At 47.0% G+C, this 23,464-nt stretch overlaps 1 protein-coding gene across 3 annotated transcripts in view; it reads right to left on the bottom strand.

Moving 5' to 3' along the window:
• The window catches only part of HCFC1 (host cell factor C1), a 43,293-nt gene extending 22,141 nt beyond the window's left edge, over nucleotides 1-21,152 (bottom strand). For all 3 annotated transcript variants that reach the window (XM_044268824.1, XM_044268825.1, XM_044268826.1), the window contains exons 1-17: nucleotides 19,849-21,152; nucleotides 10,889-11,037; nucleotides 10,430-10,590; nucleotides 9,723-9,931; nucleotides 9,547-9,631; nucleotides 9,333-9,439; nucleotides 9,077-9,256; nucleotides 8,191-8,544; nucleotides 7,953-8,104; nucleotides 7,647-7,844; nucleotides 6,782-7,006; nucleotides 6,291-6,395; nucleotides 5,718-5,937; nucleotides 5,266-5,405; nucleotides 5,043-5,181; nucleotides 3,751-3,968; nucleotides 1,738-3,469 (exon numbers count right to left, since the gene is read on the bottom strand). In XM_044268824.1, the coding sequence (XP_044124759.1) occupies nucleotides 1,738-3,469; nucleotides 3,751-3,968; nucleotides 5,043-5,181; nucleotides 5,266-5,405; nucleotides 5,718-5,937; nucleotides 6,291-6,395; nucleotides 6,782-7,006; nucleotides 7,647-7,844; nucleotides 7,953-8,104; nucleotides 8,191-8,544; nucleotides 9,077-9,256; nucleotides 9,333-9,439; nucleotides 9,547-9,631; nucleotides 9,723-9,931; nucleotides 10,430-10,590; nucleotides 10,889-11,037; nucleotides 19,849-20,038 (4,564 nt within the window). In that variant the 5' untranslated portion in view covers nucleotides 20,039-21,152. The remainder of the gene's footprint in view (nucleotides 1-1,737; nucleotides 3,470-3,750; nucleotides 3,969-5,042; nucleotides 5,182-5,265; nucleotides 5,406-5,717; nucleotides 5,938-6,290; nucleotides 6,396-6,781; nucleotides 7,007-7,646; nucleotides 7,845-7,952; nucleotides 8,105-8,190; nucleotides 8,545-9,076; nucleotides 9,257-9,332; nucleotides 9,440-9,546; nucleotides 9,632-9,722; nucleotides 9,932-10,429; nucleotides 10,591-10,888; nucleotides 11,038-19,848) is intronic.
• Between the last annotated feature and the right edge of the window lie 2,312 nt (nucleotides 21,153-23,464).

Genomic DNA, 23,464 nt, shown 5'->3' with positions numbered 1-23,464 from the left:
AACTAAATCTGGATGATCTCGTGCGCGTCTCAATATAGTGTCCCCATCTTTGAAATAAAGTATTTTCGCTAGAATCGGACGTGGTGGTCTCTCTGTATAGACGGTCTCGTGGGCACCCTGTGTGCCCATTTCACAGCATAAAGAGATGATAGGAACTTTTGCGATATCCACTTCTCAATATAATCAATAGTGTTTACTGCTTGCGCATTTTCAGGGACACCCACAATTCTGATGTTGTTGCGCCGCTACCTATTCTCCAGGTAGTCTGTTTTGGCGAACACAGCAGCAATATCACGAGCGGATCATCTTGGCCGCCATTTTGAGAGGACCGGTTTCATCTTCCAGGCCAGAAGCCCGTTTTTTCCACTTCAGTGGTTCTCTCTGCAATTTTATGTAAATCAACTATGCAGACGCAAAACGGTCAAAGTTTTTGCATCTTGAAAGCAAACTGATGTGAATAAGACCTAAATCCCATCAGAAAAACATGACAGACATCCCTGATATGAGTGTTTTTACAACAGTAGGCTATCCCTGTGTGATGCTGGGGTAATCCGGACCCTCACCGTCTCATCTAGGAGTCCTGATTTTTACTCAAATCCTGCACAAAATAATCCTATATAGATCACCGAGCTCAGCTTCTCTCCCGCCATCAAACCCTGTGCTCTCAAGACAGGGTAGCAGAAACCACCTGACAGGTTCACTTTAAATATGAGGGGCAGGTCTCTTCTGCAAACTGGGCAGGCTTTAAAAACATACAGTACCGTTCTTAAAGGGGTTCTGCAGTTAAATGTGTGTTGTGAAGCAAACAGAGTTAAAAGACTTCGTCTTTGGACGTTTGACCTGCTTGCCATTCATTTTCAACTTTTAGACTACTACAGTAGCAGATGAAAAATATATATCCTTCGAACTGTGCTCGCTTCACTGGTGTGAATGTAGATGTGGTAGCATACATGTTTCAGATACAGAAAACATACAAACACCCCCCCCCCAAAAAAAAAAAGCTCAGCAGTGACATAGCGAACCTGGTCTCATTCAACTTTCTAATACACCGTTTCCAGATCTATTTGTTTGCAAGCGGAAGCATTTTATATTTGCATCCAAAATGCGTCCTTGTCGTGTGCTCTTCACACATGGACATTAGAAAGAAGCTCTGATATAGAGGAAGAGATGATTCTTGTGCATCAGAGCCTCCTTTTTAAGGCCTATTTCACACTGCCAGTAGGTTGGTCCAGCATAGAATAACGGGAACAAACCAGACAAAAAACGCTGCATGCAGCAAGATTTGTCCGGCCGTTTCACGGCCAGACCCCATTATGATTATTAGGGCCGGATGGCATATGCAAGTGTGAAACAAGCTTAACACATCCTGCAACTGTGAGGAGCACCTTTCCTGGACAGAATTTCAGAGTTTTTGTACAGCAGAGTGTGTCTATAGGCTTGGGCTCAAACTGCCTATATTAATACCGACGGTCCTGGCATTGTGTAGTCAGAGAACTTACATCTTACCAGAGAGGAGTTTGGGACTCTTCCCCAGCAGAATCAGGCACATGCACATGGTTCTGATGATATACGCACTGTGTTAATGCAGTAAGACAACGTATAATATCCTCAGGACTGATCTGCACAATGCACATGCCCAATAAAAACACTATTAAATAACTGGCCAAACAGGAATTAGGCACAAAGCCTAAAGCAATGAAAAGTGTATAGCTTTGAGTGCCCGTGATTTAAATTTACCTTGATTCGTCCCCATGTTGGAGGTGACTGTTGTGGAAGTATGGGTTGTTCCCGTCTCATGCGTTTCACAAGGTGGGTTTGAGCAGACCTGTTGCGTAGGAGCTGCAGGGGGTGGATTGCTTCCCATGCTGGACGAAGATGTAGTTGCAGTGTTGGTGGTATTTGTTTCGTGGGTCTCACACGGCGGGTTGGAGCATACCCGTTGTTCTAAAGTGTTGGGCTGCGATTCAGACGCCATCATAACAGTCCCTGTAGAAGTTGTCTGATGAGTCTCACCAGTGGTTTGTTCTGTGCCATTACCAGACCTTGCTGTAGTTTGGGTGTTTGTAGTACCAGTTTCATGAGTCTCACAAGGTGGGTTAGAACATACTGGTTTTGCACTCTGATCATCATCACTTGCTTTGTCGGCAGACAAACTCATAGTTGTACTTGTGGAATTTGCTTGATGGGTCTCACAAGGATCACCGTCTGAATGCTGCTGGTTACTTTCAGGTGTTCCAGAGTTTATGCAGGATTTGGCCGTGGTTGCAGTTTGAGTAGTGCCAGTCATCAGAGTCTCACAAGGATGTTTCGAGGAGAGTGACTGCGTTTTAGCAGGACTTGACTTTTCACCATCTTTGGTAGATGCCGCACCACTATTTTCCACCTCTATAAGGTTAGATGACCCAGAACTGTAATCTGCCTGCACCGACATGGTCGTTTTTGTGGAAATGGTTTGATGAGTCTCACATGGTGGGTTGTTTAGGGTTCTATTTTGGTTCTCTGAAAGTCCTGTGCCTATATTTGATCTTGCTGTGGTTGGCGTGTGAGTAGTGCCAGTTTCATGATTTTCAGATGGTCGATTTATACACACCCTAGCAACATCACTTGGCTGCTCCGATGCCAAGTTAGACGAAGCCGTAGTAGCAGTGTTGATAGTATTAGTCTCATGGGTTTCACAAGGTGGGTTGGAGCAAACTTGCGGTACCTTTTCTGACTGAACATTGGCATGCGAAGTCATGACAGTATGGGTAGATACAGTCTGGAAAGTCTCACATGGCTGATTATGCGCCTGTCTCTGCAAGAGCTCGTTCTGTTCAGTGCCAATATTTGACCTTGCAGTTGTGGGAGTTGGAGTTGTGCCGGTATCATGAATTTCACGTGGTGGATTAGAACACACATTACCTGCCGTTTCTGGCTGTCCGCTGCCAATGTTTGCTGTTGCTGTAGTTGATGTCTGGGTGGTTCCAGTATCGTGGGTCTCACAAGGGGGATTAGAACATATTCTTACTACAGTCCCTGGTTGTCCACTGGTGATATTTGACATTGCTGTGGATGACGTTTGTGTGGTTCCGGTTTCGTGAGTTTCACAAGGAGGATTGGAACAGACCCTGACAATGTTGCCATTTGCCTGACCTAGAGCTGTAGCTACAAATGTTCCTGGTTCCTGGCCTTCACAAACAAACTGCAAGGTGCCACCTGGTTGTTGTACAATGCTGTTGAGGTTGACAAGGGTGGTGGTTGCAGTATTTGTAGTTCCTGTTTCATGTGTCTCACAGGGAGGATTGGAACACACAAGTGTAACAGTGCCAGGCGGCTGGTCTCCTTGACCTGAATCTGCTATAGTTACAGTTGCAGTGGGTTGATCACTGGTTGGTGAAGCCAAGATGGAGACAGGAAGGTCATGCACGGGTTGTGCTTCAACCCCACTAGGAGTGGTGATTAACGTTACTTGGGTTGGCTGCGATATTGGCTGAGGGGGAAAAAAATTACATAGTTACTACAGTTGAAAAAAGACAAGTCCATCAAGTTCAACCAAGGGATAGGTGGGATAGATTGCGAAAACTATAAAAGGACTTGTGCAGCGCATATGTAAGGGGTATGAGGAAGCATTAGCACTGGCTGTAACTTTGCCCTTAAATTATTACTCTACCAACTGCATAGCTCTCAGAACAAAAATTGTACAAACCTTTTGATATGACATATGTGTGGGTACACTTTCAATGAAACGTAATAAAATGTCATGCTACATACCTGCATAGTGATTGTTGGTGTGCTCAGACCAGAGGCCGCAGTCAGAGAAGTTTGTGCTGCAGACATTGTAATGGCTCCAGGATTAATCACTTGACTAGAAAGGGTTGCAATGGTTCCCAAAGTATTTATTGGAGTTGCAAGGGAAGCAGTGTTATGCACCCCAGCTCCTGCCAGGCTTGAAGAAACTGTCCCTGTGACAGTGCCTAAACTGGTCATCCCTGGTTATAAAGAGAAAAACTAAATGTAATATCGCTGTTGGTGCATTTAACCTTTTTCAACACACAATATGGTAAATTAAATTGTGCTATTAAAAATACTTATCCCCCAAAAAGGCCCACAGGAAAAAAAGTTACAGCTACAAGGGTTTAGCGCCATACATAACATGGTCTCACATACTGTAGCAGAGCCATTTTTTTGTCATGGGCTGGATCACATTTTCCTTTCCAATCCTTACACAGTACTCCTGTTAGGACCCTTTCACACGAGCAAGTATTCCGCGCTGGTGCAATGCGTGATACGAACGCATTGCACCCGCACTGAATCCGGACCCATTCATTTCAGAGGGGCTGTGTACATGTGCGTTGGTTTTCACGAATCACTTGTGCGTTGCGTGAAAAAAATCACAGCATGTTCTATATTCTGCGATTTTCATGCAACGCTGGCACCATAAAAGTGAATGGGGCTGCGTGAAAACCGCATCCGCAAGTGTGGATGCGAAGCGTTTTTTCACGGATGGTTGCTAAGAGATGTTGTTTGTAAACCTTCACGCGCGTGAAAAACGTATTAAATCGCATTGCGCCCGCGCTATAAAAACTGAACAACTGAAAGCAAAACTGAATGACTGTTTACGAAATCTCGCATTTTTCACTGACTGCATTCACAACACATCCGGACCTAATCCGCACACACTCGTCTGCAAGGGGCCTTACGGAGAACCAGTGCAAATGCCAGCCAGCCAAAAGAACCATTGCATGCAACTGTATTTGTCCGTCTGAAACCCAGCATTTATGCAGGAACGCAGCCAGATCAACAGCAGCCCTCATCACAGTCAATAGGGCTTTGGTGGTGAAGTAGTGGATCCGGCAGCACCAGATCCTGCGAGATCTGTAAGGCTGCTCTGTGCCTGTTGGATCTCTTAATGGAGATGTGAACGAGGCTTTAGACTCTGTTCACATGTGTCTGAGTGTTCAGTGCAAGTTCAACTGGATTTGATAGGGTGTGTGTGTCAACAAATTTCACCTCTACAGCAGATTTCACATCTACAATGTGTGCAAACATTTTAAGAATATTACCTGTGGTACCCTTAACAACTAGGGTTGTTACGGTAGGTTTGACAGACGATACAGTTACAGGTGTGACTAGTCTGACGCCACCCATTGGAACGGTTCGGAGGAAAGTGCCAGGCTGGCCATGTGCCCCCTTTAAAACAACCTGTTAATGTAAATGAAAAACTTATTTAGAATGTGGAATAGTATTTTAGAATGAAAATGAACACGCTCATGTTTGTACACAGACCTGGGTTAATCCCTGCTGACCATGACTTGTAAGCTTGGGGACAGCGGTAATTATTTTAGCAGGAGTTCCAGTGCCTGATGTTACCATCTTAGTTGTCAGGATGGTGATTGGTGACTTCATCCCAGCAGTGTTTGTAACACCTGTTATAAAAAGCATGCAGTTACAAAGGTAGTAATAAAATACATGACTGCTCTGGTGCTAGCATTAAAATTCAGTTGATATTTAAAATAATCATCTTTGACCCCTAATATTTTTTCTTTTGAAAACGATAAACAAATTGATGTAAAGCCTTGAAAGTCAGCAACTCTCCAACAAGGAGGACTGCAGGAGCTGCAAAATCCAGACGTTTTTGAGATTGGCACTCAAAAGTTCTACTTATTACAACTAAGGAAATGGCAAACAAGTTGTGGATACAAGCTAACCAAACTAAATCAGGAATTCATTTTACCCACCTGTTGCTCCTGCTTGTGTGATAATAGCAGACATAGGGATAGTCTTAATGATCGTTGTGGTACCAGGCTTTGTTGTGTTGGGCGATACGCTGCTGATGCCTAGGATGGTGGGTTTGGTGCCTGTTCCTCCAGCCTGTGTGGTCGTGATAATTGTTGTTGGTTTGCCATCTGCTGAGGTCACCAACTTCAGAATGGTTCCTGCAGGGAGAGGTCCCTTTGTCTGAAGAGAAATTTTTTTTTTTAATAAATAAGCAAATCTATAAAAAGGGACAGGAAAGTCAGTTTGTTGGGAAGGGTCAATTCTGCAAAAAATTAAAGGGCTTATTCAACTAACCATCATGCATGGAGATACAATTGCACAAATGACATAACAGTTGCGGACATAAATGCCTGACACACAAGTATAGGGCACAGGTCAGATTCTAATTAATGGAATCTGTGCACAATGCCCATCAGGTGCCCAACAAACGTGTGGGCAACAGTCCTGCCCAGTGAGAAGTTTCATCCCTCCACACTCAGGCAATTAAATATCTGTTTATTATTCATTAAATCACTTCAAAAAATAAAAATTACCTGAATAATCTGGGTTAAGGGCCCAGAAGACGCCTGTCCTGTTATAGCAGAGGTTTGGACTGGTTTGGTCTGAACTACAGACATCATTTTACCAAGATTTGAAATCTAAAGGAGAAATGCAGCGATTAGGTGATGACACACAGTGGAACATTTTCAATACATTTCAGTCCTTTAAAGGGGTTCTCCGGGAACTTTTTTAAATGGCTGCCAGGAAGCTATCCTCCTAGAATCTGAGGACTGGTTGCCACCACATGAAGAAGAGCTGCTGGGGAAGGAAGGAGTAGCCTGACAGGAACACTTCCCAATGCGCAGTATATGCAAATGCATAAGTATAATGTGTAAAGAGTCCCCAACCCACTTACCCCCCTAGACAACTTCAGTCCTGCTCACAATCTAGGACAGGTTGCTGGTGGCCATTTAAAGTAATTCCCAGAGAACCCCTTTAAACCTAATAAAAAATAAAATAAAATAAAGGGATCAGCAAAACTTACCAGGGTGCTGCCACCAGGCACAGAAATTGGACTTTTAACAAGAGTGATAGTCTTTGTGACACCGCCGACTACTGTAGTTACAACTTGGGCTTGCTGTGCAACTGTGACAGTGCCCGACTTATGCACTGTAATGATTGGACGAGTCTGTGTATTGGCTGCAGAAGAAACTGAAGTGCCCACTTGAGCTGCGGCAGTTTTCAGCATTCGTGTGGCTGGATTACTGACCTGTAAGGAAAAGTTTAAGCCACTGAAATCATCACCTACATCTAATAGTCAACCTGTCAAATGAGAAAAGTAATGTTTTTTTCTTATCCACATATAACTAACCTAGACTTGGTGGTTGATCATCTCAAAATAGTCACCTATGCAAAAATTCTAACAAAGAAACGGCCATTATGGGCTTATTGAATGTCAATGAGCTATAAAGGGGTATTCCAGTCGTGATAAGTTATCCTATATCCACAGGATAGGGATAATTATTAGTTCAATAGCGGTCCTACTGATGTGACCCCAAACCACTTGGTGCACCCCAAAAGACAGAACAGCAGGTCAGGCATGCACACTGCTGCGCCATTCAGTTCTATGGGAGTCCTAGAGATAGCTGGGACTGCTGCCTCTGGAACTCCTGAAAAGATGAATGGAACCTGCTGCTCTATTCATTTCAGGGGGCCCCTATTCTTGTGACAGGTGGGTGTCCCAGCGGTAGCACCCCCAGTGATCTAATAGTTATCCCCCTTTCCTGTCGATGGAGGAGATTTGTCACAACCCCTACATCCATCATATATTACAATCAGGTAACGCTGCTTTCCACACAGGATGAAAGCAAGCAGTATAAGACATGAAATCTACTTCCACAACTACTTGCCATAATTGGAGATGATGCCATTTTCATAGATGTTGGGAGTGTTGTGGTAGCAGATGACATGGCGACAGATTTTACCATGGCAGTTCCAGCAGGCATACTCAACATTGTTGGCGCAGAGGAGGGAGGGATCTTCTGTGTAGCAGCAGCTGCTGCAGCAAGAGCTGCCATGCCACTCATGGGCTGACTGCCACCAATAGTCTACGTGATAAAGACAAAACATTCCCAAAACAAGTTTAAAGTAATTGTACCAAATGGCTGGGATGCCTAAAACTGCAATATTTTGCAAGGGTAAAGAAAAATACTTACAGTCCCTTGTGCACTCTGGGCAGGTACCACCATTCGCACACCAGGAGGAAGAGATGTGACTGTTACAGGCGCTTTCCCAACTTGAGTAGCTGGCCGAACAGTAACGAGCGGTGTGCCCACTGTGGACTGAGGTCCGCCAACCTTCAGAACAGCTAGAAGATGAGATTATCACTATTTAAAGCTCTGTTCATTGTTGTGGCGTTTGACTACATACAACCAATGATATCAAGGAGTTTACCTTGAGGACGGGCAGCAGCAGAAACGGCAACTGGGTTCCCAGGAATTGCGGGCAAGACCTGTATGGTGGCTGTTGTAGGAGGCATAGAGGCAGGCTGAGGTACCAGGGTAATGCCAGTGTGTGCTACAGGTTGTACTGTTGGCGCAGCGGCAGCAGGAGCTGGACTCTTGGGCGGATTCACTGGCACAGACGGAACTGGATTGGCCGGCGTCATTGCTGCTGCAGCAGCTGGTATGTCGTACTTCTGAAGTTGCAGCAAATAACTGTCTGCTGTTGATACAGCGCCCCAGCTTACCTCTAGAGAGTTAGTATTTGCTCTAACTAACTGAACACGAGCAGGTGCTGGGGGTTTTTCTGTGGGAGAAAGATGTGGTGACATTTTAGTTTTCAGCACAATGACGACCACAAAGCAAACTCTTGGATACACAGGCAGTAATCCTACAGTACCTAAGATAGTAGCTTCTTTTTAATACTAAACAGAAATGGTAAAAAAATAAAAATAAAATGCCACACAGATTCAATGAATATTCCGTTTCATAAATTATGGCCAAGTGTTAATGGGAATCTGTGTTGTCGTTCATACAGAAACAGAATCTTCCACACGGAAAATTCAGCAGCGTTACCGCAAGGAGTCTACCCAGTGAATCATGTAGATACGTCTGCAGCAGATATTATCCAGGGGATTCTGCATTTGATTTTTCCATGCGATGGATAAAACTGTGTGAACATAGCTGCCTTGAAACCATCATTTAAAGGATTTCTACCATTTAGGGTCCCCCCCCCCCCCTTATTAGTTTATGATAATACACAAAAAATAAAAATAAGAAATCAATTATTTCCCAATTATGGTAAACTTCTTCTGCAAGTATATAGAATTATTTATTACCTGTTTCAAGGTACCAGAGGTCTTTACAACACACTTGGTTATTCCAGGCCTTTCGGTATCCATCCCGACCACTCCATATATACAAACGCGTATTAATTGCCACGGCACAATGGCCGGCGCGAGCCCGTGGAATGTTGTCCTCCAAGGTGTCCATGACAATGTGTTCCCATGCCATGGAGTCTACGATTAAATAAAGCGTCAAAGTCTTTCTTGGGTACACAGATCATTCCCTTGAAAACACCCCAAGAATACATACCAAGGTTGAGACAGGCGAGGGTGTTCGTACATTTCCATTCCTTCTCATGAGTGGCCACTTTGACATCATCCATTACTAAAGGCACCCAGCCCCCAAAAACATACATCCTGAAATTTAAAAGGCAAACTTGAGTTTTTTTTCATTTTAATAAAAAGTAAACTGCAGAAGAATGCGTCAGTAACAGAAAAGGGGACACCCAACAGTTTTAGCTTACTTGTTGCTTATAGTTGTGGCAGAATGAAGACTTCGAGGAAGAGGAGCAACGCCATTTAGATTGGGTTTATTCCATGTCAGCGTGTCTAAGAACATAAACATACATTACAGTGAGGGACTATGGAATATGAAACACCTAACCTTACTGTACAAAATGAAGTAAATACATAAACAAACCTATGTCCAATATCCAGAGATCGCCAAGCCGGCATCCACTCATACCACCATAGATCACCAGGCGGGATTTTTTGCTGTCTTTTTCTGTATATACAACTGCAGTATGTGATTCTCGAGGAGGTGGGAGAATGCCATATGTGATGGGAATGTCCCAAGCTACAACCCCAGAGCCAGGACGGAGCTCCAATATATAGAGATCATTCAGGTACCTTTAGAGAGGAAAAAAATAATTTAAAAATAATTATGTACAAGTCAAAGGGGTTTTTCAGATTCTCTGTATCGATGACCTATTCTCAGGATACAGGTCCTGGTGGAGGTCTGACACCCTTGCCGATCAGTTAATTGCAGGAGCCGTCAGAAAGAGGAGGCTCCATGCAATGTGTAGTGACCGTGCCGACTTATTACAGCTCAGCTCCCATTTACTTGAATGGGAGCATAAATACAGTGTGCCAGCCACTAAAATAGTGGATGAAACTTTTTACTTCCAGTATCGTCCACCTTTTTGTGCGGGCTGGAATCAGCTGATCAATTGTGGTGCCAGGTGTTGGACCCCACCAATCGGATATGGACCCATTCTGAAGATCGGTCTCGACAGACAGAAAAACCCCTTTAGATAAAATCAAGCATGATAAGTTACATGAAGGTGCATAGGATATTTACATAGAAAAGTCTACAGAGGGGAGAAAAGTAAAACTAGATGTAGATACCTGGGAATGTTGTTCTTTGGGTCTTCACTATCATTTGCCAATCCTCCAAACAGATAACATTTACTTCCCACCAATGAAAAGCTGTGTCCAAGGCGAGGACATGGAGGGGGGCCATTTTTGGGTGTTTTTGCTTTTAATCTCTTCCATTCCCATCTGCTTGCCTGTAAAAAAAAACATAAAAATGTTTTTAGTAAGAAGTTCATGGCATTTACAAGACATCTAATTTCTCCATACACAATATCAGATGTTCAGGTAAAAAGCATCGCCAAGATGGGAGAGCACTCTCTAATTGGCGAGGTTCCAACTTCTGAGACTGAAGGGCTATGGCGCTGCCTTAGTGCTGGGGGCCCTCTTATTCCCCTTGCACAGCAACGCAGAGGTGAAAATGGTATTGCAAGTGAACTGAACAAGCATTCCTTAAAAATAAGAAAGTCCTGGAAAGTTTTAAAAAAGAATTACCTGCAACTCATACAAGTCATTGCTGTATTTTCCATACTCCACCATTCCTCCGAAGACAAGAAGACGAGTGCCATCACAGACAAAACCATAGGCGGCACAACCCGGAGGAATATCGCCTCTCACTGCAGGAATGAACCACTGGTTGGTTGCTAAGAGAAAAAATAAAATAAAAAAGGCAAATGAGGTTTTGATTTGCACTCCACTATTAACCACTTTAAAACTTGCGTACCCAGGATGCATTTTAACGTGTGAACATTCATTTAACAAAAATCTAATTTTATCATCAACACAGCACTCAAAGCTCAGCTAGACAAACTGAACCTGCACTAGACCACTAACAAAGGACCTTTCATGGGTCCAAACATTATAAACTAAGTATCAGAATACGTAGGGCATAGTGCAGGGATCTAACTGTGCCGCTCCGTTCGCCCGCTGTGCCCTCCCCCCCTTAAAGGGGTTGTCTGATCACAGACAACGGGGGCATATTGCTAGGATAGGCCCCCGTTGTTTTATAGGTGCAGGTCCCACCGCTAGGACACGCACCTATATCAAGAACGGAGCCCCTCAAGTGAAGGAGGGTGCACTGCTCATGCGCAGGGGGCCGGCAAAAATACAGCGCTGGCTTGACCGTTTCCGTCGGGCCCATAGAAATGAATGGGGAGCGGGGGTCGCGCATGCGCGATACGCTCCCATTAACTTCTATGGGGAGCCGACTCTGTTCCAGCCACCACCTTGTGGGGCTCTGTTCTCGATATAGGTGCAGGTCCCAGCTGTGGGACCCGCACCTATAAGACAATGGGGGCATATTTGTTCATGATGAGACAACCCCTTTAAAGGGGTTATCCACGTAAATATAATGATGACCTGTCTTCAAGTCCCTGTACCCCCGCCGATCAGATGTTATAGGAAGCCACCACACTTGCCAGAGCACCGGTGAGCACCTGCCAGCAGCTTTCCAAGTACAGAACCATACATAGTATAGTGGCTGTGCTCCGTATTGCAGATCAGCCCATTTCACTTCAATGTATCTGAGCTGCAACTAGGCCATGTGACAACGTACAGCGATGTCACATTGCCCAGGAAGAGGCTGTGAGCACCGGCCTTTAACAGCCGATTGGCAGGGGTCCTGGGTGTCAGATCCCCAGCATTCTGATACCGACGACCTATCCAGAGGATATCAATATCATTTATCAGATAATCCCTTTAATATTTGGCTCTGCAAGGAGCCATATTATGGCTGTGTGCACCGGTCCATCCCCAACTTGATACCGATGGGCTTCCTGGGTCAGACTCCCAGCATAACCACCGAACAGCTGATTGAAGGTCCCTTCGCCGATTACAGCAGCGCTACATACTTGCGGTAGTGCCTAGCATTGCAGCACACCTGCTACAAAATATAGAGCGCTGTGCCAAGGCTCCTTCAGACAGCTGATCTGTGCCAGACCCCCCCCCCCCCTAAATGATCACATAGTCTCAGAAAACCCATTCACGGATATGTTCCCACTTGACTAAAGTTATACAAATAATAATGGCCTATTCATAGTATAGGCCATCAATTTAAAATCAGCGGGGTCTGAAGCCTGAAGCACTGCATCTGAGGGTCCACCTCTATTTAAAGACCATTTTCTCAGGACTATGGTGATTAAAAGGGTTCTCTAGGATTTAAGAATTGATGACCTATCCCTAGGATGGTGGGCAGAGATCCAATACTCTGCTGATCAGCACTGATGGACTTTTCCCACAAAACTATACATTAACCTGCTCCGCTCCTCCTTCTCTAACATGTTGCCTGCAGACCGATAACCTGTCGCCACGAAATGCTCTCTAATACACAGGGTTCACTTCCTGTATTAAAGGGGATTTTCAGATTTTACATATTGATGGCCTATCCTCAGCATCTTCCAAATCCCGGGACCCCTGCAGATCAGCTGTACGAAGAAACCAAGGTGCTCCGTGACCGCTTAGGCCTCTTCCTGGGGCATGTGCCATCACGTACATTGGTCCCATTGTATAGGCGCAGCTCAGTCCTATTCAAGTGAATGGGGCTGAGCGCGATACCAATCTCAGCCACTATCCAATGGACGACGCTCTGCTTGGTAACCTGTGAGAAGGCCTAGACCTGTAATGGCCAACCTCCGGCACTCCAGCTGTGGAAAAACTATGACTCCCAAGATGTATACTTGCTTGGCTGTTCTCAGAACTCCCTAGAAATGAATGGAGCATGCTGGGAGTTGTAGTTTCACCACAGCTGAAGTGCCGGAGGTTCGTCATCACTGGCCTAAACACTCATCGGAGCTCCAGAGTGCCATGGCTTCCTCAGACAGCCGAGAGTTGGACCCCCCGCTGATCTCATACTGATGACCTACCCTGAGGATATGTAACTGCAGGAAAATTCCTTTAAGAAACTGCTTCACTCGTAATTCCAAATCATATCCAAGGACTTCGTAGACAAAACTCTGGTGTACGACAGCCCGTAAAACCATGTTGGAGCCTGAAGCTCCGCAAACCAGACTCCATATTTTCATCACAGGCCACAACCGGAATACTGCAGCATAAACCTTGTTCCATAGACATGCCATAAGGTAAGCAGGAGACGTCTATGGATTACCGATGTATCATGGGTAAACTACACATGCTATTCCAGAAGGCTAAAAAGGTTCATGAATGTTCATTTTCTAAGGATACATGCTTACGACCGTATGCGTTTTGCGTCCCGCAAATTACGGATCCGCAAAAAAATAAATAAAATAGATGACATCCATATTTTTGGGCAGATCCATTGTACCAATGCCTAAAAACGAACAAGAATAGGACATGTTTTATTTATTTTCTGCGGGGCTACGGAACGGACATACTGATGCGGACAGCGCACATTTTTTTTGCAGACCCATTGAAATGAATGGGTCTGCATCCTATTCGCAAAAAAAATAATAATATGGAATGGACACGGAAATAAACACCGTTCGTGTGCATGTAGCCTAACTCTACCACTATTATAGCTGGAAGTTACATGGAATAACAGACAACTGATGAAGATCAGCAGCAACTGGAGATGAAGACTAAAAGTGGGGGAGGTTTAGTAAAACTAGCGCAGATGCATTTGGGAGCAGTTGATGGCAACCAGTTCTCACACCCAAGGTCCTCTGGAAGATGAAGTGGGTGGTGGTCTCAGCGAGATTCCAATGGACACATGACATATGGATTCCCAATGGTTGCCTATCCCAGGGTTAGTGCTCATTCAGAGGAACGTAAGGGCTCCGTGCCCAGGCTGCGGACCGTAAATAGTCCGCAATGCAGGGGCACCAGTCGTGTGCACTCTGTGCTGCAGACTTGTTGACTCTAATGGGTCCGTGATTCATAAGATATGGCAAGTCCTATCTTTTGCGGTGCGGAGACACAGAACCGAAAGCCCACAGAAGCGATTTGTAGTACTCCACAAAACATAGGACATATCCTATCAGTTTCCTTATCTTGCGGATCGAAGACCCAGGCAAGTCAATGGGTCTTGCGGTCCGCAATACGGGCAGAGAGCACTTACGGTCATGTGAATGGGTCCTTATTCTCCCCTCGAAGCAAAGGAATTATTTATCATGTCACGTGAACCAGTTTGTAAGGCTGCAAAAAGACATCCGTGCATCCAGTTCGGTCTGTTATCCTGCAAGGGACAAATTTAGGTGCACATCTCCTTTGCATTAAAAGGTGTTTTTCTCCGGATAGATGATCAATATCTGATTGGCGGGGGTCCGACTCCTGCCGATCATTTGAGAAGGCTGCGATGCTCCGGTGGGCACTGCGAAAACCTCACAGCTTACGGAGTACAGCACTATATGGTGGTTATGCTTGGTATTACATTCACTTGAACGTGCAGGTAATCAGACCCCCGCTGATCTGATATTGATGACTTATTCTGAGGATGGGTCATCTATATCAAAACCTCAGACAACCCTCTGGATAGGTCATCAGTATCTGATCGTGGGGGTCCGACATCCGGGGTGCAATACCAAGCACAGCCACTATAAAATGTACGGCGCTGTGATTGGTAAGCTGCAAGGCGGCCGTGGCATGCACAACTGTTCTGCAGGGGTCCCAAGTGTCGGACCCCACCGATCAGATACGGATGTCCTTGGAAAACCCCTTTAACATTTCCAACTTTGATCTTTTCCGCCAGACACGCTACCTTTCAAGACATAGGCTGAGAATAGTGGAAGGGTTTGGGATTTAGCAGTGTATGCATGCATAGGCCACAGCTGCGCCAAACTTATTAGGAGGCACTAGTCTCTTAGTAAAGGTTCATTGGAGTAAGCTGCAACTAATTTATGAAGCCTGTCATATGAATACACCCCTATGTGTACTGCTGTATAAAATTTGGAGCATATATAGAGGTACAGTAAAGCCCTACAGAAGTCTGATCTAGAGGTGCCGAAACAAAAGGGGTTATTACGGGGGTTTTTATTCTAGCAAAGTGCCAATCTGAAAAATAAAAGGTTCCTTCTGGGGCTCCCTCTGATCCAGCACCTCAGCTGTAATGTCCCATTAACTAGCTCCAGTGGTCTCACTCCATACACTACTGGCTGCAGCAGTATACGGGACATCACCGCTGCAGCCAGAGGAAAAAGACACAGAGCTGGCTCACAGGGGCTCTGGGCACCTTACTAGAGAAACTGAAAAGCTTTTAGGCTACCTGCACACGATGCGCATTCCATGCGGAAAAACCACACAGCAATACAGTACTAGAAAAAGAGTATGAGATTTGACTAATCTCAAACTTCGCTTATTTTCTTCCATGAGGAAAGTCTCAATTAACACGTGGATTTGGTGCAGAAATCTGCATGGAAATTTGGGCAGATGTTTGGCAAGTCTACCCACGCTGGCCGACAGACTGCACACGTACCCATTCATTTTAATGTCTGTATTCAGAAATCCGTGTTTTAGCGCTGTCCGTGGTTTTAGCACGAAAGCACGCTCTATTTTGTCTGTGTTTACAGATACATGACACCCCCTAGTCTATACACCTGTGAAAAATACGGACGTCAGCGTTTCACAGAAAATTTTAATTTTCAGCTGTGCCCCATCTGTGGAACATGGATGACATACAGAGAGCAAAAAACTGACATACGGCTCAAACATAGATGAACCATTGACCATCTCATCACAGATTTCATCACGGACACAGCCGTGTGAATAAGGCTTTCAGCTCCATACGACAATACTTAACGCCTCCCCGGCGTCTGGATCCAACATGCAACTGAAGCCAGGCAGAGTTATTTAGCATGTCTACCAGTAGGGCTGCAGTAAACGATTAATCGAGTACTCTAATAAAAAGGAAAACATTCTTAATTTTTTCTTAACAACTCAGACCCCAACACCCTTCGTTCCCCCCTGTGTGATCAGCCAAAGTGCTCCACTCCCCCACCTAGCCATCAGTGCCCAGCCACAGCGCCAGTGAACTAAAATGTCCTGGCGATGTGTGTATGTCAGAATCCAGTGCAGCGCTGTGTGGGCGATCATGGAGCGCGAGTAATAGCAAGCTCTTCACTCACACTCTGGTCACATGGCACAAACTAATCATCGATTCAATTATTTTTTTTGTCGAGTTAATAGTTTAATTCGAGTAGGGCTGCAACGATTAAATCAACTATCGATAATATTCGATAACAGGATTCATTGTCGACTAATCCAGTTATCGAATAATTTCCGCTTCGTTGCTATGCGGGCGGTTCACTTTAAATCAGCGCATCTTTATTTTACCTTACAATAAAGCTCCAGTAACAGGCAGAGCGGACGGCGGTGTAATGTCACTTACTCAAGTGACGCGCCTGCTCCGCCTCCTTCATTTATAAAGTGGGCGGAGCAGGTGAGTCACGTGAGTGACGTAACGCCGCCACTAGCTCTGTCTGTTACCTGAGCTTCATTGTAAGGTAATAAAGATGCGCTGAGCAAAAGTTACTGCCAGAATAGTCTGCTGTGAGCAGCGGATCCCGCCCCCCCCCCCTAACAGCGCCATCCACAGATGCCCCCCCCCCTAACAGCGCCATCCACAGATGCCCCCCCCCCTAACAGCGCCATCCACAGATGCCCCCCCCCCTAACAGCGCCATCCACAGATGCCCCCCCCCCCTAACAGCGCCATCCACAGATGCCCCCCCCCCTAACAGCGCCATCCACAGATGCCCCCCCCTAACAGCGCCATCCACAGATGCCCCCCCCCTAACAGCGCCATCCACAGATGCCCCCCCCCTAACAGCGCCATCCACAGATGCCCCCCCCTCTAACAGCGCCATCCACAGATGCCCCCCCCTAACAGCGCCATCCACAGATGCCCCCCATAACAGCGCCGTCCACAATTGTTTTATTTTTGGCCTTTGAACATCATTTTTCAAGTAAAATCATATAAACCTCTTTGTTTTGTAATTTTGGTGTTTTTTCCCGATCAATTAAATTATCAACAACTAATCGATTATTCAAATAATCGTTAGCTGCCGTCCTAAATTTGAGTAATCGTTTCAGCCCTATCTACCAGTGTGTGAACGCTCCTCTACACGAGCTGTGACGTTACATAGTAATATCACCAATGAGATACAAGACCAGACGCCCTGATATCTGTAGCACCCATCCTCCCTCAGCACCCACATCCCTATATGCTGGACAGCAGAGCGCACATGTACACGGCACAGGCTGCTTTTTCAAAGCTGAAATTGGCGGCAAAAGAGTCAGCTGAGAACAGTCATAAAATATTCATCAGGCCGAGCTATATGCTACAGGGTGGAGCCGGCCCTACGTACTAGAGAGTGACAGCTCGATGTGGGAGAGACCGCCTCTCATTACACACAGACTGCTGCTAAACCGTGACATAGGAATGCGCTTGATCTACAGGTAAGAATGCATCAGACTCACCACAGGACCGGGGCCGGGGCTAATGACAGATCATCCGAGTCCATATAACAGGACGTTCTTATCCTGATCAGGACTACGGTGACACGAGGGCACTCGGCTGTCACACCACTGCTTATGTCCATCACCTGCCAACAGCAGATCCCATCAGAAACCTGCCCAGCGTGATGGTTTTCTTACTTCTAATGGGATAGAGTTAGACTGTGGAGACTAAGGCCTCATACACACGACCGTTACAATTTACGGCGTACAAAGCGTGGATGCACAAAATATGGATACCGGCCGCGTGCGTTTTGCAATTTTCTCACTCCAATCTCTAAAAATGTGTATTCTTGTCCGCAAAACTGTCAAGAATCAGGCATGTTCTATAATTTGCTAAGCAGCTGATGACGTGTGTGCTGTCTGCGTTTTTTGTGAGCCCACAGAAATGAATGGGATCGTGGATTGGACACGGACCCAAAATACGGTTGTGTGCATGAGGCCTAAAAGGTTACACTGCCCGAGATATATGGAAAAAAAAAATTCCTTTGGTGTTCATTTTGCACTGGCCTGATGATACAAGCTGGTTATTGGGAACGAGCATTCCTTGTTCCCAATCATTTGTGCGGTCTAATAGAGCCTTTAAAGAGTGCACCAACATGTTGATGCCTCCTTAAAAAGCAAGTGCAAGTCTTATTTGTGATCAGGTTACCAGTAGATAACTTATGTCTGATGGTCAATGACAGAAGTGCAGTTACCAGCCCCGGCCACTACACAATGAATGGCGCTGTGTAGCTGTCCCTGATATGCAGAGGTGTCTGACACCTGCCAATCAGATCCTAATGGCCTATCCTGAGGAAGGTTTGTCAATACAGAAGTCAGGGAAACTGTAATTAACTCTAGGACTGATGACTAAAAGGTGACACCCCCGCCCCCCCCCCCACCCCTTTATTTTATAGATTAGTACAACGCTGCCCCCTACTGATCAAATCTTAATAGCACAACCTATCAATAAGCCATAAACCCCCTACTTCATAGATCTTAAAAGGTGCTGCCCCATCTGAACATACAGGATAATAAAACGTCCAAAAAGGTACAGGTTCCAACTTCTGGGACCCAGTCTCAGACTGGATGGGGCCACCCACTTAATTCCCAGTGGCGATGGGGCCCCATTCTCTAGAGACAGGAGAGGGTCCCGAAAGTGGGACCTGCACCTTAATGGACGCTATTAGGGTATCTTGTGCATATACCATACATGTACAGATGGGACAAACCTTGTAAGTCAGGAAGCAGCTGTCAGACAGATCGGCTAGCTTAGTCTGGCACGCTGGACGGCCAGATCAGTCGGTCAGCTAGCTTAGTCTGGCACACTGGACGGCCAGATCAGTCGGTCAGGTTAATCAGATAGTGAAATCTGCAGGCTAGTTTAGCACATTGATTGTCAAATCAGTAGACTACTTTAGTCTGTCCTGTTGGTCGGCTAGCTTTGTCTGGCACATTGATGGTTGATCCTTCGTGTAGTCAGGGAAGCCCTCAGTAACACCATCAGCTGATTACTCTATAAACTTCTACCATTATCAAAAAACGACTAAAAAGCCCACCCTGACATCACATTTCAGGCAGCCAGCTGTCAGACATCAGAAACCAGTAGAATATCTTGATGACCAGCCAACATTTATCTTCTGTCTATGGGCAAATGCACCATAAGCGAGAACACCCCGATCACATCCCTGCGAGCGATCCCTCTGCAGGCAGACAATACCGAGCACAGCCTGGCAGGGAAGCCCCGCCCCTGGCCCCGCCTCCTGTCTGTCGCCGATCCTCCTGCTGGGGGAACCCGCCATTTTTCTTTGTGGATTTTAAAAAAGCGCAGACAACCTACGGGGCGGGCAGGCAGGCCGGGGGCAGCAGCAGGACGACAGTGGGGGGGATGCCAATGCTGCCAGTGCCACCCTCTGCGCTCCAAGGCCTTGCCACAGTACACACACACTGCTGACATCTGGTACCCGGCTCTAATGTCCCAAGCGTCCGTTCAATCAGCCCCGATAACCAAATAAAAACCAGCACGTCCGTATTACGGACCTCACTCACCCGTATTATAGACGTGCAACTCGTCCACGATCCCTTCGTTTCCTCCGCCGAAAACTACGATTAACTCCTTGATGGCCACGGCCCTGTGTCCGTGCCGGGGCCTAGGGACTGGGCCCGACCAACCGACCACTCGTTTCCAACGGGGCTGCAGGGCGGAGGATGAACCGGTCACCGCCGGTGTGGAAGCCATGGCGGTGGCGGCTCACACTGACACAGCGGGGGCTGCTTTCCTGTCACGGTCGCCGGTTAAACGAGTATAGAAAGCAAAAAAACGGGAGATAAAATATGACGGAAGGAGGCGGGTAACGACGGCTCGCCACTCCTGTCAGGCCCTGGCGGCCGGGTATAAAAATCTTGACAGGTAAAATAAGAAAAGCCGGGGTTGAGGCCTTCTCCGAGCCGGTTCTCACTATGGCGCTGTGGAGTCCATGGGAGCCGCCATTTTATGACGGCGGCCGGAGAGAAAACAAACTGATTCCCGCGCCTCTCGTCGCCTCTTCCACCAGCTTGTCCGAATTCTGCTCTCGTCCCGTAGGCCGTGGACTGGCAGCACGTCCTCCGCCGGTCGCCCCCCTTCCCTGGCCTCGCTGTTTTCTTTAAAGTCGCCCGGGAGCGGCGAAGCTGAGGGAGTCCATGGGAGCCGCCATCTTGTGCCGTCCAAACAAACCAATAAAGAGCTGGTAGGGGAAAACCAAAGATGGCCGCGAGCGGGGCGACAACACACACACACACACACACTGGGAAAAACCCGCAGCCGCCGCTGTCTTCTTTCTTCCTCCGGTTTAAAAATGGAAGTAACGTCAGGACACGGAGACTGGGGGAAGGAAATCAGCCCCGACAATACGGCGGTGTGTAAATGGAGGCTGAAAGTGAAGGCTCCACCCCCGCCGCCACCGCTTATCTAGTGCAACTCAGGGGATGTGAGGAGAAACGGAGCCAAACTGACGGGAGCAATGAACTGCCCGAACGAAAGGAGCTTAAAAAACGTCGGCAACCGTGATTATCGGTGTGCAAACACGTTACAGGGCACCGGAGCCTCTTTTCACGCCTCCCTGGGAGCCGCCATCTTGTCAGCGCCCGCCTCCCTTCTTCCTCCTCCTCCGGAGACAATAAGATGGAGGCGGGGATTGTGCGATGCTGGGGTGGTGGTGGTGAGGGACGCTCGGTGCGGCCTATGTGCGAGCACTTTAGAATTGATAGGGGGAATATAGCAACTGGAGGCACAGGCGCTGCGGGCGCCATGTCTGCGCCATTAACCCCTCAGTGACCGGTCATTGGAGTCCAGCCGCCATAGTCTGTGGTAACTTATTATCCTCCTATATAATAAAAAATGGCTTCCTAATTTTCTGACAAAATGTATCCATTTCCGACAATTTTACGCTCTTGGACGTTTTCGCGAATAACAACTTTGTCCAAATTTTGGATTTGGCGCCTAACGCTGTATGTACGCTGTTTTCGGTGACGGACGTTCCAAAACATGGCGCGCAGCATGGGTGTACCAGTTCCACGCTCCCATTCGCCATCAGGGTGTATTCAGACGGTGCAGCGTTTTTCCGTGAGGCAAAATCCGCTCCATATAGCGTGTTTTGCAGCCAGCATGGGTAAAGCTCATGGAGGGGGTGCGTAAAGGTCACCAACCGTGCGTTATTCTACCTCGTGAAACCTTACGTTGGCAGTCAACTGATAGGTTTTGAATATAACCTATGGCTGTGAGGAGAAATGCTACGCAAAATGGCACCGTTTTTCAATACTGGTAGACGGTACAAGCCGCCATGTAACACGCAAGAGAAGGGGGTGCATGCCCCTGGTGCACCGGCCGCAGGGTAAAAATGACAGATTGACCCCCTAAGAGGGTACAGCTGGAGGCAACTAAAACGATGCTGATTTAAAGGGGTATTCTGGTTGCCACAAGTTATCCCCTAGTACCAGTGATAGGCAAACTGCGGCTCTCCAGCTGTTGCAGAACTACAACTCCCAGCATGCAAAGACTGCCTACAGCAGGGCATGGTGGGAGTTGTAGTTTTGCAACAGCTGGAGAGCCGCAGTTTGAAGGATAGAGGAATAGCTATTAGATCAGTGGGGGTCCTACTGCTGGGACACCCACCGATCACGAGAACGATGATCCTGTAACCCTCGGAGGCCCCCCCCCCTTATCTTGGGGGGGGGGGGGGGGGTTCGGGAGATATTTCCGGAGTTCCCATAGAGAATAAATGGAGCAGCAGGCAACAAGGTCCCCGTTCTTTTTATTGATGGAGGTCCTACTGCTGAAATAGGGGACAACTCAGAACAACCGGAATACCCCTTTAAAGGGAACCAGGTTTATGCTGCCCATACTGATGGCAGAATAAGGCCTCATGCACACAGCCGTTGTTTGGGTCCGCATCCGAGCTGCCGTTTTGGCAGCCCGGATGCGGACCCATTCACTTCAATGAGGCCGCAAAAGATGCGGACAGCACTCCGTGTGCTGTCCGCATCCGTTGCTCCGTTCCGCGGCCCCGCAAAAAAAAATATAACATGTCCTATTCTTGTCCGCAAAACGGACAAGAATAGGCAGTTATATCAATGGCCGCCCGTTCCGCAAATTGCGGAAGGCACACGGGCGGCTTCTGTTTTTTGCGGACTGCAAAAAACAGCACGGTCGTGTGCATGTAGCCTAAAGTAGAGACAGTCGAGATGATTTCAGCCGGTCTGTCATTTATAAGTTAAAAGTAAGCGGTTGCCGAGAACCAACATCAATTATTGCAGACCGGGCCTGGAAAAGAGTCCGGCCACCTGAGAAGAGTCCTGGTTATCCATGAATTCCTGCTCTCCTGCTGATGACTGACCGGCTTCTACCCAGTTTTCTCACTTTCTCTCTAGGAGAGAGCTGCCAACCATCAGGCAGACGGGCGAGAGAGCAGGAGATTAGAATAACCAGGACTCTTCTCAGGTAGATTTGACTCTTTTCAAGGCCTGAGCTGCAATAATTATGATGTTGGTTCCCGGCAACCACTTAGGGTACTTTCACATTAGTGGCAGGCGACTCCGGCGGGTGAACATCCTGTCGTATCCATCCTGCCACTAGTTCACGTGTGCCCCCTGGAGTGCCGCTCCGTCCCCATTGACTATAGCGGGGGGGGTTCCAGTGGCAGCGCGGCGAGAGGCAGCCTGGACAGAAAGTACGACATGCAGTACTTTTAGTCCGGCTGCCTCTCGCCGTGCGCTGCTGGAATTACGCCCCCATTATAGTCAATGAGACGGAGCACCAGTCCAGGGGCACACGTGAACTAGTGGCAGGATGGATACGACAGGATGTTCACCCGCCGGAGTCGCCTGCCACTTTTGGCTCATGAGTGACACACCGCTGAAATCAGCATTGCCCTCAGTGACGAAAAAAATCAAAATACCGACTTACGGCATAACATTTCCATTAAGGCCTCGAGCACGTGACCATATTGTTGGTCTGCGTCCGATACGCTTTTTTTTTTCCCATGGATCACATGCAGACCTATTCTTTTCTATGGGGAAGCAAAAAATACGGACAGCACATGAATGGTCCGCCATGTCCCTTCTGCATCCGTGCTGCAAACGATGCGTCTTATTATTCTTGCCCGTTTTGCGGACAAGAATAGGCGCT

This window comes from Bufo gargarizans, chromosome 9 (assembly GCF_014858855.1).
Source record: "Bufo gargarizans isolate SCDJY-AF-19 chromosome 9, ASM1485885v1, whole genome shotgun sequence".
Classification (NCBI taxonomy): Eukaryota; Metazoa; Chordata; class Amphibia; order Anura; family Bufonidae; genus Bufo; species Bufo gargarizans.
Note: the sequence above shows the minus strand (reverse complement) of the source record. Positions and strands in the feature narration are given on the sequence as shown.